Genomic DNA, 19582 nt, shown 5'->3' with positions numbered 1-19582 from the left:
TTTTTTGAATAGGATATAGAATTTCGAAAACTCTAATGGTGAATTATTCGTATTACAGACGTGAAAAGGTCCCGTGACACAAACCATGCAAGTAACACGGTGAAGAGACAGCGATGGCAGCAGCGGAAACGCTTCTTCGAGACTCTTCCGATATTCTCCTTGTTCGTGACAGTCGAAGAGAGCACGAAGAAGTGGGAATCATTGTCGAGATCACCTTGGCAAGGTCCATGGGTTCGTAAAGGGCATGAAAGCTCATCATGTTTGAATACCGACACGGGCCACGAACGCTGTCGACCTGCAACCTCCTCGGCGTGACTTTTCTTCTAGTGATCGTCGCCGGTAGCTACAATGTGTCAGCGGATCTCAGCTCCGAATTTGTCAAAGGAAAAAGTGAGTTGTCCTTTACTGAAACATCGCTTAAACCATTTGCGATTTTCATATTATTGGTATACAAAAATTATTTTATATATATACTAATTATAACGAGATTTAAATGTCAAGTAACGTAATACTTACTGCGATGGTACGAAAGCAATTTGTATAAATATGCAACTAATTTGATATTAGTTACTATGTTTTTTCACGTTTTAAATTTTTAACATTTGTAGCAAAAAAAAAATTCGTTTAAATAAACTATAGACACAAAACCGATAATGTTCGAATAAAATTTAGCGAACTTAAAGTTGCAAATATGTGCAAAGAAAATATGTTTACAGTATAACTGTAATAGACGATACGAAACACAGTGTAGTTTGGAAATAATTTATACGAAGTGCTTTCATCGTTCCGTGTATTCGTTTGTATGGCTAGAAACTGAAAATGAAATATCCTCTAACTCTCCCAAAGTTACATTACTTGACCTTTTTAAAGTATTCATAACCGAAAGATTAGAAAATCCTCGAACGAGCAATATTCTCAGAAAATGTCTCGCTCTTAAACATTTTCAATCTTTCGGCTATATTCGTACAAGACGCATTAGAACCATTACGAACGTCAAATATTAGCCTGGGAACATCGATCGTACGGTTCGACCAACACGAACCAGTATGAAGACACGCGTACACCGCGTTACGATATCTTTCAGATTGAATCCTAATGGAGAACTCTTCCTGGTCGCGTGTACATCATTGAGGCCGCCTAGAAAAGTAGAAAGTAAAGTTGCGCCAGGTTTTACGACCGCGTGGGTGGCTGCTCGATCGGTCGAAGGGTTCCTTTTACTCGAAGTACCTGGAAAGTACCGTTCTTCCCACTCGAGCAGAAGGAAACTCTTTAAATCCCGCCTCGTTCTAGCACGAGCTCCGCTAGGAAATATTTACGTTGCTTTCGGGAACGCGCGTGTAGGTGCACCGGCGCGTGTAACAACGAGATTCCTCTTGATTCCTGGCGATGTCGATGCTTGACCCACATCGCCGTGTGCCTGCTTCGTCTTGGCAAGAAGACCTTTCCCGTTTACTTTTATTACGTCCCTAGTTATTACCGGTGCACACTTTTCTGGACCACACGCGTGATCCTCTTCTCGTGATATACGACTGAACTTCAACATCGGTACTCGTCGACGCGCCTTCGACTTTCAAGATGCTTTGTATATTGGAGAACGACTCGTAGAAAGATCGTTGGCTAACGTACGAATGAAAAATCTTGCTTGTCAGTGAGTTGCAATCAAGATGTAGTTTGATAAAGTTCAAGATTTTGGAGAAAAAGGCGAAAAAGTGCGAGCGTACATCCTTTATTCTATCATCGTTGTAACAGTACGCTTGAACATACGAATTTCTCTATTACATATCGTAACAAACTTGAATAGAATTCCTCTTTCAAAATACATTAACGCGTAACAATGTACTTGTCCAGTTTATATATCACTTTTTAATCATCTATAACGATACGGGCTAACGGAGCCAAAACACGCTTTCTCTACTTAACGCCGTAATTAGATAAGTGTCAGCGAATTAGCGGGGTGAAAAGCAATAAATAGCGATTTCCTTCGAACGTATCGAATGATCGAGTTAAAAAGGGGTCCATGCTCGGAACCTAAAGACGCGACTCGTCAGGCAGATAACCACCCAAGATTCCACGGTGTGCCGCAATTTCGAGAGATATCACCTAAAGTGGTCTCCATAAAGGTTTCCATTAACGTGATAAGGGGAGGTTGATACGTTCGTGGCCATTAGGGGACTGTAACCTACGTGGTGTCGCCGGTGTGCAGACACTCTTCATGATTTTCTTCTATCATTTTTTATTTCGTCGGAGAAAATACATTCGACACGTTATTGCCGTACGATATTCGAGCGACAGGCGACATTTTTCTTCGCCAAATTATACTCCGTGCCGAGTTAATCGTTGCACTTTATCGCTGTGAGCTTTTAGCGTGAATCGCATCTGGAAATGAAGCGCCAATTAACATGGCGCATTCGCTGAACACTGTGGGAATACATAGATTTTGCCAGGCAAATTGAAATGTTTGCAGCGACTGCAGCGATGAGTTATCACATAACTTGTCAAATTTGCCTCGTCTTATGAACCGAAAAGAGTTATTTAATCGAAGTTTCGTGTTGTTTATCACGTGGATTTCGGAGGGTTCTTTTTTGGAATGCGGAGCCACTTTTATACCGCGTGGAAAATTATTCAGTCGTGAAGATTTATCTCAATACGTCGAAGGATTGTCAAACTTTAATTTCTTTCCCAATTTATTTTATTATTTTGACATTTGAGATTTTTAGCATTTCTTATCGCATGTAAGTGTTCCATTGAAAATAAATTTCCATGAAATTTATTTTTTTCAATGCATTTTATTTTAGTTCATTAGAGTACGTTTCTTTGTATTACTAACTTTCGTCCTGTTTCTATTTGTTTAATTTTCCGCATCTTACTTTTCTGTTTCGTTAATTTTCTGACTTGTAACAAAGAGAATATCAGTACTTGGATATAATTCAAGCATCGGAGAGGGTAACTGAATTTTAAAATCGCTCTTCTACGAAAGGCAAGAAACGTGGCATATTGTGTGTTCCATCTGTGCCGTTCAAATAATAACGTGCTATTCCAGAAATTTACTAAACACAGGGATATTTTATTCTCATTCCAATTAACAATTTACATTAAAATTAACAATATAACGATATATCGTCGAAAACCACATATCGAATACCTTCTCAACTCGCATCCCACATTCAGCACTAATGACATAGCTATAACGAGTACAAACGACAGACGTTATACGGTCCTTTCCTCCCTTGTTTCCTTTCTCAGTCTCCGTGAATGCAATTTTGGAGTTAACGAAGACATCGTTTTGGACATTCGGTAAAAAGCAGTCGCGGTCACGCCGATCGGAAATAAGTTTTTGCGAAGCGGGACCGATCTCGTGCGCTTTCAGTCACGTTCGCTTTTGCATTAACGAAATTCGTGGCTGGGTTTTTTTTACGGAGGCGGTCGGTCTTTGATCAGGACGCATTAATTCTATCAGCTCGAGCCATGGCTTTCCCTTTAAGTAGGCGCCTGATACGCCGTCGATCTTCCGGATTACCCGTGTTAAGGACGCGTATCGTTTCTCGAAAGAAGAAACATGTGTTCGCTAACGACACCGCTACCACACCGTGTATTATAATCGTGCAGCTATCGAGAGCCGAGCTCAGGCTTGGTATGTACTCGGATTTACATCCTTTATATCTCCCGATTTATGGCTTCTACTCGTCGGCTACAAGCTGCCGTGAACCAACCATTAGAATTTTGTAAAACGAGATAAATTTTGTCGCACCTTTTATTGCGCACGTTGTGGAATAACTCGTTTGATTTCGTGCCTTTATAGAGTTGTGATGGCTGATGTGTAGAGTGAAATAGATAAGGCTTACGAACGCCGCATGTTTGATTTGTTTTTCGAAAGCTTTCTGTCTAATGAGGAAGTTATTGGCACTGGATCTTTAAAAGTTTGGTACGGGAAACGAATGAATTTCGACTCGATTATTGACAAGGCTCGCGAAGATTACAGACGAGAAACAAATATTGCTTGTAATAAGGAAGTTATTGGAAGAACTTTAATGTGGGATAAAGTATCTAATTTGAAAGATTCCACCATTGATAACATTTATGGAGGCTGAAAGAAGAAGAAGAAAAATATCTTAATAAGAACGTTAGCGTGACTGAATTTTTACAAGTACTTTAGTATAGCGAAAATGTAATTGGATTTCAAAGACAATTATTGCCAAGGATTTTTCTCTTCGTACATTTAATCGATTAAATTTTTCACCTACAATTTTCTCGACATATTTTCAATACCCTACGTGTATTATCACTGAACTTAAGTTTTTAATATTCCTTATATTAAATTTATCATTATTATGGTACGACGTCTAAACGTCTAAAATACTCCTCTTAACACTTTCTTCTTCCTACGCTTTTAAATCGTCCTCTTCATTTATATCAATTATCATCAACTTCATCGTAGCGCGTCATTTTAGCCATTCGCGTTTTCAACCATCTTAGTTTAGCGAACTAATGTTGCAATAACCGAGAAGGAGGACATGGTGGTAGGATAAACGCGATGCAAGATCACCTCGTGTGCAATGTTCGCTACGGTGGACAACAACTCCATCGACGTGTATGTGCAGGATCGGAAAGGGACATCTGGGAGGCATGCCTTAATTGACCGCTCGGAATATTGACGAGATCCCAGAGACGGATTGAGACGTTGAATTTCCGAGGGACGTTCGCTTTTTTTGCCTCCCCATGAAATATGACCGTTCAATATGCTAGGCAGATATTTATGTACTCGTGGGATTGCGCCTGACGTAGGGGTTCGAAAGAGATCGGGACAGGTTCGGAGACAGTAGAAAGCGTTCCTTTTATTTTTTCCCTTCGTTTTTCTACCATCTTCGTGCGGGGATTCCAGAGGATGTCTCATTGTTTGTTGGTTTGCTCGTGTTTGCAACAAAGTTGCAGAAGCACCACGCTCTTTCGTCCGAGAAAGTCTATGGTTAATTATAGTATTTGTAAAAACTGTCAAGACGTATCCTGTTACATATGACCGGCAGCATATTTATGAATTGTCATACTAATCAACTCTGTAAATTGAAAGGCAGAGAAAAATGACCATAACAAACACTGTTTTCTCTTTAATTTTTCGAAAAGTTTCAAAGTAACCAGATATTACGAAATTACAGACATTCCAATCGTCATCTTCAAACAAACGTCAAGAATGGATCGAATGTTAAAGTACGAACGTAAGAAAATTTCTAATATAATCGCAATTTGCATTTTATAACGATTACGCAAACTTCGATGTAAAGACTACAAAGTATAGCAAAAGAACGTAATAAAATTATAAGTTCTAATCTACGCTATTCAGGAACCAGGATCATCGAATTCTTTCATAACTAAATACGAAAGAAATGATGAAAGAAATTCCTATTAATCTTTCCTTGATAAGGAAGAAAATCCTATTAATACTTGGTAACAAGAAAGATCCTTTTACATTAAAGCTGGATAAATTTTCTCATAGGCTCAACGGCCAGTTTTTCTCGTCTAGCCAAAGCAGTAATTCGACCATCTCGACTATCGTATCGTCAACGAACAACCGGTCAAGTTGGTTGCCCGTAAGTAACCCGCGTATCGGGGTTCCGACTGCCCGACAGAAATACCAAACGCCTCACGAACGTAATAAATGCCGGCGGTAATCGCTGTTAAACTTCGTCCGGCATCGAACGTCTCAGCCAACCATCACATAAATGCCATTCAAAGTTTAATCGCGTCGATTACAGGATCGAGATATTTCTGTTCACGGTAATAAACGTCGCGACCACGAGGTTACTTCTCTATTATTTAAACGTCCGAGACCGATCGTCGTCTCCGAGTCATTTGACCGGTACAGTGACACGTGCAGATCGACAAAGAATTCGCTAATTGAATAGCCATGCGTTGAAAGAGCGCGTTCGTTGCGCAAACTATTCTATAAAATCGATTCAATTAAAAGTGAATTCCACGTGCCCCAGATGAGAGGCGAGTCCTATTAATCATTTTCGCTCGATCCCTTTCGCAATCCTCCCGAGGGGGTAAACAAGGCGCGCCAATGGACAGGCCTCAGGGACGATGGTAACAGGTGCTTCCACAAGTGCGTACTAATAATGGGTAAAATGGCCCATTCGTTACGCGTCACGATTCATGGCTCGTTTCCTTTTCCTTCTTAAATAGGCCGCGTGTCAGCGACTCGATTCGTTCAAGTAACGATATTGTTTTTGCCTTGCTGGCAGAATTGCGAAGAAGTATGATTGTTAGGGATCGGCTTCTTAAAAGGAGTTTCCTTTTAGAAGATAGTGGAAATGAGTTAATGAAGTTGTTTTTCTGAGGCATTTACTCGAGCCTCTTAGTATACGGTAAAATGATTAGTTTCTTATGATTTGTAGGGAATTCAAGCAGTTGGGAATTTTTTGCCAGATACGATCTTTAACTCTTACTCAGGCATATTGTAATTTAATTCGCTGAAACTGGGAAGAGCAAATAATAAACATCGTTACCATTACAATTCGCACATTTACATTCAGCTAATTATCAAGTACTGCCACTAAAACCTCTTAATATTATACTCCTCCTATCGATGCTAATCAGCTGCTATTGAAAAGAATAAATTTAATTACGATATACGTATACCGTGAGTTAGTTCCATTTCAGTCTAACGTATCTTCCATAGCGTCACGACAGAACAATCGTCCTTCGATATAGGGATTCAGCATAGAACGACTCTCGTTTAGATCTCGACTAGATAAACGAAACGACCCACTGCGAAATGATCTATCTTTCCTATGGCAATAGAACGTCTGGCGATCTCCCGTGAAGAGCATTCGCGAAGAATAGATCGTTCTGATCGGGTCGAAAGGTGGGGCGGTCGGAAAGTCGAGCCGACACCTTGGCTGCTTCGCGGTTGCCTGACCATTTGATGGATGGCGAACAGCAGCCGTTCTCCATTAGGGTTCCTGCAGGTCTAACTACGAAAATGGGTGGGTGGACGGCGGCGAGGGTGAGAGGCAAGAGTAGGTGGATTTTTCATCGATGGCGAATCGAGAAGAGCCATAAAGAGATTGAGCGAGCGAAGGGGAAATGGATACGAGTAAGTCGGCTTGGTGCGTCGTGAAACATTCCTCGAGCCTTGTAAACACGCCAAACACGCCTAACATTCCGGCGAGATTACGCGATTTTTTATGGTGTATCGAATATTTGTTGAAAGTGTAATGAATACACGCGTACAGAGTTTACGGTGGAAGAACGCGATAAGCCACATTTCGTATTTTTTTTTTTTTACAAAAAATCAGTTTTACCAAAATTGTCTTTTCATTTGAAACTAAGCATGTTTTTTGACGCTCTTCAAGATTTTGCAGAATATCACTCATCGTAATATCAAAATACTTCTTGTCTTAATAATTTCGCAAATTTTTGCATAGGGAGGAAGATATCATCTTTGCAGAAAAATGTATTGCTACTTTATTTTACCGATATCGATCAAAAAAATAACTTGCAATATTATTATCGTAAAAAAGAAGAAAATTGCACCATACAGCGAAGGAATACCTGTTGCTTCGTCCGTTACAGCCAGTAAACGCGAAATCGTGATCGGGAAAGTGGAAGGAGATGGCGTGGCGCACGTGGGAAATCAGCTTTCTTGTCTCGGCACGAACGCCGCACCGTTTATATCAATCTCGTGTTCTTGCCACCGATATCCTCGCGTGTCTCGAGGACTTTAATTGCTCTGTAATCGCCTCTGTCGCGGTTTGAAATCCGCCGCTTGCATTCCGTGGATAACGGATCGCGGGACGCTGTTGCGCGTAAGCTCAACATGGTCGACAAATGTCCTTCACGGCGGAAACGGAATTCCACCATTTGGGTTTGCATTCAGAGCTAGCATTCGAGAATTCACAAGATGCAGGGCGTTGTTTCTTGCAATGGGACACCTGTCCTAAACTGTGCGGTGGTCCGCTTTCTTCTTACCTACGAATAGCGAAACCTTTGACAAATTATCCTTTACCGTTCTTTGCTACGCGAGAACAGGAGACTCGCGATTCGAAAATAAAGTAAAATTTATTCATAGAATAGAGAATGTTACTCGCTTTTGATGCCAAACGAAGGTTATAATCTAGACAAACTAACAATTGGCATCATTGACGTGTTTTAGAGAGGCATTAGCATATAATAATAACCGCTACGTGGATCATTTACACAAAATATCAAGCATCGTAATATTATATAGTAATTTCGATTAACAATTAAATGTAGTATTTCAAAAAACATAGTGTACACAGAAATCATCGTTCAAACTTGAAACGCTATATCGATACGATCTATTCCGAAGCGTTATTGAAGAACCGAACCGCAAGCAGGAATAAAGCACGGGCGAGAAAATAGCCGATCGCAATCTCTCGCGTGCAATCTCTTCGTTTCAAGCGCAAAAAGAATACTGTAGCCAAAGGTAATCGAAACGAACATAAATCCAGAACAGCGGGAAGAAATCGAGAACGATTCGTGGGGCGTCGAGTTCGATGGATCGAACAATGGCCAGTGTACAGCATCGGGGGCCTTTGCGCATTCAAGGGCTGATCCCTCGTTTCACAATCGGTGAATCTATTTGCAACGCTTTGTCGAATCTTCTTCTATTCTATCGTAGCCGATATTCTTAACGAGCGTGATACTTTCGCGACTGGAAAATTCTTGATGCGATCTATTCTCTTGCGATAGAACGACTCCAAAACTAATTCATGGTACAATCGAAGTTAAGGTGAAGTCTTTTATATACGTAAATATATAAATAAAAATGTAACTAAACATGTTCAAACGTTATTTCCTGCAAAATGAAGCCTTGAAGGAAGAGATTTTATTTTTCGCTACATTTTTGAACTTCTCTTCCTGTTTAGCCTATCGAATCTGTCTAGTTAGAAATTAAAAGACTTGGCGTATAGGTACTAGACAAATTTTCGAAATCGATTCTTTGAAACATATTTCAAAGCCTGTAATGCAATTTTATTACGTTTAATCTTCGTCTTATTTCGAAGCGTAGAATCTTCCTGGCTTTGCTTATAACGGGATTTTACATTGTACATTTTCTCTATCGACTCATGATTCACGTGTTACGTTATTGCGACCAAAGTTTGTTGGTGACGTACGATTTCGAGGTGAGCTCCAACTTAAACCGAGTATCGGACCATGTCGAGATAAAGCGTGTCGATAAAATTGGTGTCCATCGTCTGGGTTTTCGGACGTGGCAGGTACACAATCACGATATATTCGTTTTCATACATATACCACATATTCACACAACTAGTGGCAAAATCATTTACGACAGGTGACGCGAGGATAACGAGGTGTATGCGCGGTGATAAAGAGAATCTCGTTGCGGTAGTCGGGCTATGACGTTACGTGAGCGAGTCGTTATTCCGCGATTCAATTAAGCAATAACTGGTCGTGTTTTAACGACCGCTAACTGTTACACGTCTCCGTAAAATGGGTTTTCCGAATTGAAAAGAAGTTTATCGAGTTTTTGCTTCATCAGCTTATGCCGATTTTTAATTCGCTTCTCGTTTTAACCGTTTTCACAGTGCCAATCAATTTTATTATATTATTCCAGAGAATAGAAGTTTATTTTCGAAACAGATTGATTCTTTTGTTTCTCTTATTGCTAATATTGGTTTTATGCGTTATATCAAATGATATTTCGTGAAAGATATAAGCTGTTGATGGAAAAATGGCAAAATGTTACTCAATCTCTATACCATTACGAACCTAAAACTCGAAAGATCTTGCAAAAGTGATTAAACCCGATGCAATTTAGAACGAAATAAGAAAGCAAGGAAACAGACGCTAGTTTCTTTATAACGAGTAGGTATCATCAATCATCGATAACTGCCCTAAGCACATTTAAATCTTGCACGATTTATCATGTGTCAAAAATACTGTTTCAATGCGAGTGATTGAACTGGTAAATCACAGACTCCTTGCAACGTTGCAATTATCATCGGATCGGACCACGAAACAAATGTGTCAAGCGTGGGCGTTTTGTATGAATGCTCGCAGAAACGTTTTCCATTTAGCTCGATTCTTTAGAGAAAGCTTCACCGAGATTGCGTAAGATAGCCCCATAACAGATGAACCAACCCTGATAGATTTCTGTATCTTCTCCGTCTTGATAAAATAAGTCGAATCTATTATGCTCCGCGAACCAGGCAAGAAGCAGAAATGCGGGTTATCGATTTGAACTAGAAGGGAGTTCAGATCGGCTCGCTTATTGCAACGAACTCGAGGGAAGTCGAGTGCAGAGTACGCCCACATACCACGACTGCGAGGATCATCGATCGATCGTACTTACGAGGATGGTCACGGAAAAACTCATCGATAACCTTGAATAATACCGAGCAAAATACGAAAGAAGAAATCAATATGGACACTCGTAACCATAAATATTTCGATACCTGATGCAGTTGGATCGAAAGATCGATATCTTTGTTATATTTTCAAAGCTTCGATCGAAGAACGTTTTTCTATTGTTAATTCCTTATCTCTTAAAACCTCCTTAAAACTGGTATCAAATTTAAACTAAAAGAAAGAATACACTTGTGTTACTCAAATTTCGTGTTTATTTATAACCAATAGCCGATGCTTCGTAAAATCTATTTAAACGTTAAAAAATGCTAGAAGCAGATGTTTCAATCACTCTGAGATCTTAACGTTAAACAGACAAGTTTAAAGCCGTTTAACTTGTCATTTGTATAGATACAATTTCCAACAAAGCAGCGTGACCAATTTTCATTTAATCTCTCGATTATTGCATTTTTATTAAGTGGTAGATTAATCATGATAGGAGATAAAACCAGATTCAAGAGTTTCATTCCGAATATATTTTATATATGTGTAATAATTTGAAAGTGCGCAAATAAGTACTTAATGAACGGTAATAGGTATACTCTTCGCGTCGCGATCCATGGCGCCTGAAACGTATCCACATCGCGATCCTTGTGTCTCTTGGTTCTCGAAGTGGAATAAGAAAGGAGAAAAGCTGGAGGAAGATGTACGTCTCTTCAAGGGTGGTCGACGCCCGATACGCGATTCACACTGGATGGATCGATCGCGAGGTCTCGTGTTCTGGATCCACCACAGACCGATTCCCTTTGTAGGCGCCTCGGCTCGATGCGCCGCGTGTTAAATGTCAGACGTTCGCCTCGATCGGAGAACGCGGCGAACCGGATACCCCGCGATCGACCAAGAAGAAAAAGCGATGCTATAACGTAACGAGACCGAGATGAATCTCGAATTCGACAGGCTCGTGAAAAATGTTTTGCATTGTGTTTGATAAATGATGTTGGAAAAGTCATTCGTTTAATAGAAAAATATTTCAAGAACTTCAGGAGTTTATATGTAGAGAGAGAGAGAGAGAGAGAGAGAGAGAGAGAGAGAGAGAGAATATTAGAATAGTTTCAATTATTCTTCTTCTTACTCTTTCTTGTTTTTGGTGAAGTAAGTCTATTGCAGCTCTGTTCTCTAATCTTCATCTAACCACGCTATACCGAAATATAATTCCAAGCAACGGAGCCTACCGATATTTCGAAACGAATAAAGCCAAGGATTCGCGAGCATCATTCGTCACGGCAATTAAAATATCCCGACGAAAATCCTTATGCAAGGCGTTTTTCAAGAGGGACTGCCAAGCAAACGTGTCGAGTTTTCGTATCTGCGTGTTTATCTGCAGCTCAGGGATTCCATAGGTACGAGTTGGTCGGTTTACACCGATCTCGGTCCGCTCGTATATTAAAATCTCTTCCCTTGCGCCGCAGTTGGCGAAACCGCTCGAAAGGGAGAGAAGAGATTGTTATCCGAGGCGCGAGTTATACGTCGGCCATTACGAATCCGCGATTCAGACCGCCAACGAAATGATTTACGAGCTGTGGTATCGATAATTTAAGATTCCAGAATCCTCGGAGGGGTGAAAGTCACTTTCACTGGTTGATGCTTCGATCGACGTTTAACCTAATCGTGTTCCATTAGTGTTGGCCTTTAACGATAATAAAAACAAGCAGAGAGAGTACACAGTAACCATGCAACGTGGAAATTCCATAGAAACATAAAATGTAGTTGGAAATAAGATTTATGTATACGTGACATTTTTTACGAGAAATGACGTGTTAAGTGCTGTAACAACGTTTCTTGCATTCGTATACTGTGAAATATTCTATAGTGAAAGGACACAATCTCATTATCGAATTCATCGATGCTCTTATTACGCTGCTAATGAGTAGCTGTGGGCAACTGGAATAATTTCACTGACAAATTAGTCGTTGAACATCGAATATAATTACACCGATCCTCTTATTATTAGTATACTCTACATTCTGCAAATTTCTAAGAATCTATTTTCCATTTTATAATTATAATATGTATAACGCTATCTCATTAGTTTCTTTCTATTTATAATCTACTATTACTACGATTTTCTTCTCTCGCTCATATCATAAATTATTTATTTATGTCATAAATAATCAACCTTCTGTATTAATGTGCGTATAACATTAATTCTCGTGATATATTATACAAATGTGATTTATATAACGATTTGTTATTGTACGAGATTACATAGAAGATCTTGCGATCGTATTTAAAGAAACAAAGTACAAAATGCATACTTGTTCCAACATAAAATGCAAAATATGACGTAAATCTATTTTTCTGTCATTTATATTCGTGGATCGTAAAAATTGTGGAACTTATCGCTTTACCTTTTCGACAATTCAAGGAAGGTCAAACGTAACGACCTTGACCATAGTATTTCAGTCGGTATGCTCATGCATGACCTTCGACCATGAAATCGAAATAGATATGCATCTACTTCCATTGTTAACACGGATCACCGTTTCAGCATGTTGACCACAAACTAGTTTCTCTTGTCTGTTCTTTGTCTTTCAGACTCATGAGAATACACACTAGAAAAAGCCGATTATGTTATTTAAGTTTTATCTTCGTTTAAACTCTTATTCTTGAACCAAGGAATCGGAGAATCGAATCGTGAATTTTTCTTTCTACGAGCGTTCATAGTAAGTCAGCGTGCCACGTGGAAAACAAGCAACGAATAATAAAAACCTTTTGTCTGCCTGAGAATCCGATTGATTAAATACAGCGACTTATTTTAATGCGTGGAAACGGGAAGAAATACTACAGTTCTTCGCTTGAAACCGAAAATATACGTACAATTAACTTTGTTTCTGGACGTAGGAGACTTTTGTTCATCAATGTACAAATTGAGCTTAACTGAGCAGCATTTTATAAAATACGATATATTTTAAATATTTTCTAACAAGGTCTACGCAACATTATTTGTTCCCAAGTTCTACATCATCTTCTTGATCTTCTTCTTACCGTTAGTCTTCCGACAATTTTCAATTTGAAGTTTCTTACACTGTAATACTAACGCTAGATTCAGTCACTTTGTTAGTGATGTACTGAAAAAGATGAAACTCTATGCTTAAGGGGCCAGGATAATTCGTGGACGATTCTCGCAATCAGCGAGTAGAAACTAGCAGTAGAATTGCGGAGAACGAAAGACAGCGACAGGAGAAATGATGTGTATGAGCAGCGGCTGGGAGTTAATACCCTCTCGGAGGGCAAACGCGAGTTCGCGTGCCCTCGACAAACGCGCGAGGTTCAGCCTGGCGGCTGCTGAGGTTGCCGAGGTGAGATGAGAACGAGAAGGATCGAGAAACAATCTTACCGCCTGAGGTAAGGGAGAGGAACGATGGAACGAGACAGGAACAACATTCAAGTCGCGGATCCGAGAGAGAAGATCGAACAAAGCGCATTCCACATGCAGTCGTTCGTTCCTCGTCCACTCTGTTACCCTCCGTACTTCATTTCGATTCGTCGTTACTTTCTCGCCTCTGCCCTGAGCGTATTATCCTACGCGGATGGAAAGAGAAAATGTGACTCTCGTCGAGCGATGTTGATTGCCGCGTTGTTTCCAGAGAATTTAAATCTCGCGCGCTTTACTACGTTTCAGTTGACACGCATGTTGATTTATCTGTGAAAATAAGAAGCGAGAATAAGGAGAAGATATTGCTTTCTGATGCAGCGCGTTATTAATTATATTTATCTTTGGTAAACTGGATATTATATTTTAGTGCATCGTGTCTTCTTTACAAAACCATCCAAAAAGATGTGTTTCCACTGTACATAATTAATAAATAATAATTTTTCTCGCAGGCTCTTAAAATATTTGGATCTAAAAGGATCGATCGATATTGCTCCTTTTTCAATTAAAATAAAGTTTATGAATAAGTATGAGAACCTAAAGGAACTAGTCATTTTGAGATCAAGAAAGTTTTATAGCAGTTAAAGCTCTATCTATTAGATTCGTTTTCTTCTCAGTTTCTGTGCTTATGAAAATATCTATGTAATAGCTGTTTTGTAAAAAATGGTTATATTCATTTGCGGGTAATTTTGTGGTGTTCAGTATTATCTGGATGAGCGTAGTGAACGGTATACATGGAATGTATAATTACGTCGAGTTACGATTGAAAAAAATTGAACTGATAAAACTATCATAATCATTTTTCGTATATTCAAGGCGAGGTTCGTTACATTCAACTTTAATTTTCAAAACTGTAAATGTTACAAATAAAAGGTTCCAAAAGCAACACGACATTTCTAGATCGTCAATGCAGCAAAGTCTGAAACAACAAAGACTAACGAGCGAAGTCTTGTGTAAAGATGAAATGAAAACCAATGAAATAACATGTTTTTTATATTCATGGATTAACATCTATTACAAATTGTAATTCGTCTTTTTTTAAATTCAATGGCTCGTCGAAGAACTACGTCCCAAGTAAACAAAGTCGAAAGATGATTACCGATCTACGTCACAGAAATTTTTTTTTCTCTATGATCTTACTTCCCTTCAACTCCGTTAATGCCATGTAAGTGGCTGAATGCCGACTGAGCTGATTGAAAGTCGATTTTAAGTAATAATGAGAAAATTATTCACGTAATTCATTATAGATCGAGCATTGTGTGTTAAGTGTCGCCTTCGTTAATGTTTCACTCGAAGCATATCATTTTGTATGATTTACTGCTTGACTTCGTATTATTTTCAATTTATATCTATCACGTTCACAGCGAATTTGCAAAACAAAGGTTTTTCGAATGTATCGACTGGAAACGCTAATACCTCGCAATTTGTGCAAATTACGTAATGACTACGTGAGCACCTGTTGAATCTTTCCCGTTCCACATGAATCTCGGCAGAAATAGCATGATCAAGTGCGTCGTTAAAGATAAACACGAGATCATTCTTTTAACAATCTATGTACAGTGGACTCGGTGAAGTTGGAAATTACAAAGCACCGAAAACATAGAGAGGAATATCGACGAAAAAATGGGATTTGCAATTAAAATGTTACTCGCGACTAATTGGCGTGTATTGAAACTGGAATAATGTAAAGCGCAGAGCAGGATTGGTTGTCATGGAGTATTAGAATTACTGCAAACGAGATCCAGGCTCGCAAGACCGTGACGATCAAAAATCTATAATGATCCCCGACTAGAATCGATTGCATTGGATACAATCGAATTTCGAAAGAACACGAATTGAAATTACATTCTGAAATAAAATGTCAATGAAATGTTCATACATTTATTTATTATTTTTTGTATGGGCCTATCCCGCTAAGAGACTCGAACGCATAGCTCGCCCGCAGGGAGCGGAGAGAAGCTTAACCGCAGACTCGAAAGCAATAAACCATAAAGCTATTAATGTTACGCCCTGGGATGGTTATGCTACGGCTTATAACGTATACGAACCACTTATATATCCTCGAACTGGTACTCTATTTGCCGCTCGGCGTCGGCCTTCTTTTCGCTCTTCAATTCCGCGCCGCGCGAAGATCGATCCTCGTGCAAGGTCATGGCGGCCGTGACTCCACCTTGATCGAGAGTGACGAAGCGATTCGTCGTTCTTCTGGCTCGTGTTCATCGTAATTTTCCGTGTTACATTCGAGACTTTTTTTTTTGTAACGTGTCTAAAATGAAAAAGAGCAGAGATCAGAAGGGAAAGAGTCTATCGATGCGAACTCTGGCGAAGATTCTGCGAAAACAGAAAAATATTCGCCGTTAACACGGCGAGAAGTGACGTGGTCAAATTTACAGGAGAGGTGCAGTCATGGAGCAGTACCATGCTTTTCTGCTTCGCGTTCGTCGTAATCTTCCGTGTTACGTTCACAATCTGGTCTCGTAGAATACCCAAGAAAAAGAGAAATAAAAGAAACCAGAACGAATAGGACCATCGATGAGATTTCTGGAGTAGTTCGCGCGAATACCGCGTGAAGATAGCGCGGAGATCACGAAGAATAAAAAAAAAAAGATATTCGATATATTCGAATTTGCAGAAAGATCGCGGAATGTCGCGAACCGGTTCTTACGGGATCGCTCGAGTTCCCTTATCGCGAAACGAACAATCGACGTGTTTGCCTTTCGTACACTGAGCGGGACGAAAGTTATTTGAATCGCGGTCGATTTGGCGCGCGAGGGGAGAAAATGGAGCGCAGTAGAAAATGCGGTTAGCACCGGCAGGCGAAGATCGGTCTCGGTATCCCAAGGTGGTATATTATTCCCGGAGTGTGGCGTGTTTGTTCGAGAAGTAATATTCAGAAGTGTGGCACGGTAATGGAGCTCCAGGCTGCATAAATATGTGTCAGACCGCGAAGTCCGAGCATTTCGTTCTCGTTTCATTCCCTTCTTTTTTCGCGACGAAACCATCGGCTTTTTGCCAGTGGATTCGAGCGTGTTCACGGTGAACGGGAGATTACACGCAAACCGGGAACTCGTATGGATGATTAATTGCTTTTCGCTTAAGCAAACCCGTTTTTGTCACTGGCAAAGATACCCTGGGAGCCAAACGATTCCTTTAATCTCGTTTTGCTTTTAATCTGAAAGGCGACGTTGTTGCAAATTTTAACCTTCCTTGGTTAACAGTGCGATAATTAACGTTGCGAACCACACATCGGGTTCGAGCGTAGCGTTGACGTATTTATTTTCTGGTCCGGTTACTCGGTTTTATTGAATCTCTCGCTTCGATGCTTCGTTTTAGCACGCTGTACGCAATAAATCTTTCATGTACATATGTTTCGATTACAGGTCGGATTCGCAATTTACACGAATATAACCTCCCTTAAACGCCGTTGGATGTAATTTATTTAACGTTAAATCGAGTTTTAAATTATTATCAAAATCTACATCGAGATCGATGGCTTCTTAGAAGACCTTATCGATCGCAAACCTTATACGAAAGTAGGTACCCTCTTAATTTTCATTTTCAAATAATAAATCATTCGAAAATGTGATACGAACTTTTACCATTCTCGCGTTCGAGATACATTACAAAAATCGCGCTGTATCGCAACCGAAGCCACCACCATACGTCTCATCCATAATTCCCATCACCCACACTTGATACAAAGACAATCCACAAAAAGATCACTTCAGATTCCTTCGTACAAATCAATCCAGCGTCGGAACAAAGAAACGCTGCCAACATACGCATTAATTCTCACAAAACAGAGAGTGGAATAGAGCAACAACGAAGCAGGATACTGTTTATCCAAACCCGTTGGTTCGATGTCAGGAGTCAACGCTCGTAACGCTTGCTCTTGCAGAGCGGAGGATGGCAAACTCGTGTTTACATGGTGACTTTTATTAGAGAATCAGTGTCTCGGTGTTCGGTGCGGTACGACGAGTTTCACCTTCGAGGTGGAGGAGCCCATTGTTCCTCGGCGTTCGGTCTCTCGCCCGGACGGGTGTTCCTAAATTATTGTTTCCCCTTCGAGCTTCCAGTCCGGTCGGCTGTCTCCCACCTACCCCTCCCATCCCCCACCATTCCACTCATCCTTTTTTCTGACGTCCCTTCTCACCACCGATCTTTTTCTCCCTTGGTCCGCGTCGGAAGAAACCAGAGCTCTCCGATGGTTATTTCGCGCATTTACGATACCTGGTCTTTATTCCTTCGAAGGAGTAGGGTTTGCCGTAGGGTCGGCTCCGCACGAGAAGACCCCGAATCGGCGGGGAAGAATCGAGAAGAAGAGGCTGCACGGTGCGTATCGATGTTTACGAGGCGAAATAAACGGCGGCGACGGCGCCGCCATCGGCGTGCGGTTATTTCGTATTACTTTGGCCTTTAATGGCGTCCTAAAGTGGCGCATAAAAATCGGTGCTTGCCTTCTCCTAGAAGGTGGTCGCCGGGCACACGGCGAGCGCACAACTCCGGCGCCCACAGAAGAAGCCCTCGCCGCGGGATTTCGGTTTCGCGGCCGTCGTCGGCTCGTTCGCTCGTTTCCTTCGTGTTGTTTCCTTCTGGCTGTTCTTCCTCTCAGATACGAGCCGGTGACTCGAACTTTTTGTCGACAGCTTCACTCATTGGCGAGTCCACGTGGCGATGGCTTTCTTCGCCGGTGATCCTCGCGGCTCCGACATCCTCCATGGTGATCCATCGATGATACATTATGCATCGCCACGAGACACGGTGGCTCGTTTGCGTGATCCGAGCATCAAATAGCCGGCCGGGGGAGGTGGTGAAATTTGTAAATAAGGAATCGAACGAAGACGAAACATATGGGTTATGGCGTGCGGTATAGCGAATATACGGTTACTAGACTGAGATTTTATGCGTTTATGGAAAATTAGCATTTAAAATTTAAGCCTGCACGTAGCAAAGTTAAAAGCTACCGCCATTAAATTCGCCAATTTTATTCCTATAAACATCAACTTAAAGACACGCGCGGCGTGTGAAAACCGACACCTTGACAAGTGTTCCTAGAACTCGGCAAAGGTAATTGGCGAACTACGGGAGAATTCGCGCCCCCTACCCCGTAATCGATACGTTGCCATTGTCTTTCAGAAGCGTGCAGGCATCGTAAATTTAGGAGAATTTTAATCCTGACCGAGGAGTTGGCCCGGTAATTTTCGTAACCCCGTTGTCGAAGATAATTGCCACGTTTCCGTAGCCCTACGGGGCTCGAAATTCGCCGGTGGACTTCGTGGCTGGACCCTGGGTCCGAGAACGAGAGAGAACGTGTCGGCTGGCCGACCTCGATCGACACTTCTTCACCGCTCCCAACTACTACTTTTCTCCCCCGACTAAACGGGTTCAGCCATTCGCTCGGTTATCTCATGCGTACCCCTTCTGTTTTCTTCTTTTTTATTTTATTCTTTTCTTCCTCTTTTCCTTCTTACTTTTTCTTTTCTTTCCTTTTTTTTTCATTGCGACATAACTTTCTGTTTGACGCGACGCGGTTGCATCGGCTGTCTCGTAATTTTGTTACCTCGAAACCTCGTGAAAGCTCTCGCGCTCCTCCTGAAACCTCCGACTTCGCTTCCGATGCGTGGGCCAAAGTGCGAAGAGTTGCGTTGCATCGCAGGTTTTTTACGACGGCTTGTGGCTTTTCGGAGTTACTTTGATCCCACGGAGTGTAAACCATTGGGAAGACTTACTGTTGAAGCGTTTCTAAGCGTGTAACGCGTATGTTGGTAATATTCTACAATATGGTTTCTTTAGTTCCTTCTATCCATTTCTCTGAATTTTATC

At 40.9% G+C, this 19582-nt stretch overlaps 1 protein-coding gene across 4 annotated transcripts in view; it reads left to right on the top strand.

Moving 5' to 3' along the window:
• Positions 1–19582, top strand: part of LOC117214759 (epidermal growth factor receptor) — a 170655-nt gene that overhangs the window by 140654 nt on the left and 10419 nt on the right. For 3 of the 4 annotated variants that reach the window (XM_033461073.1, XM_033461071.1, XM_033461072.1), the window contains exon 2: positions 59–390. The exons of the other annotated variant lie outside the window; for it this stretch is intronic. In XM_033461073.1, coding sequence (XP_033316964.1) covers positions 258–390 — 133 coding nt within the window. In that variant the 5' untranslated portion in view covers positions 59–257. The remainder of the gene's footprint in view (positions 1–58; positions 391–19582) is intronic. 4 annotated transcript variants of the gene reach the window in all.

Source organism: Bombus bifarius, unplaced genomic scaffold (assembly GCF_011952205.1).
Source record: "Bombus bifarius isolate JDL3187 unplaced genomic scaffold, Bbif_JDL3187 scf7180000009243, whole genome shotgun sequence".
Classification (NCBI taxonomy): Eukaryota; Metazoa; Arthropoda; class Insecta; order Hymenoptera; family Apidae; genus Bombus; species Bombus bifarius.
Note: the sequence above shows the minus strand (reverse complement) of the source record. Positions and strands in the feature narration are given on the sequence as shown.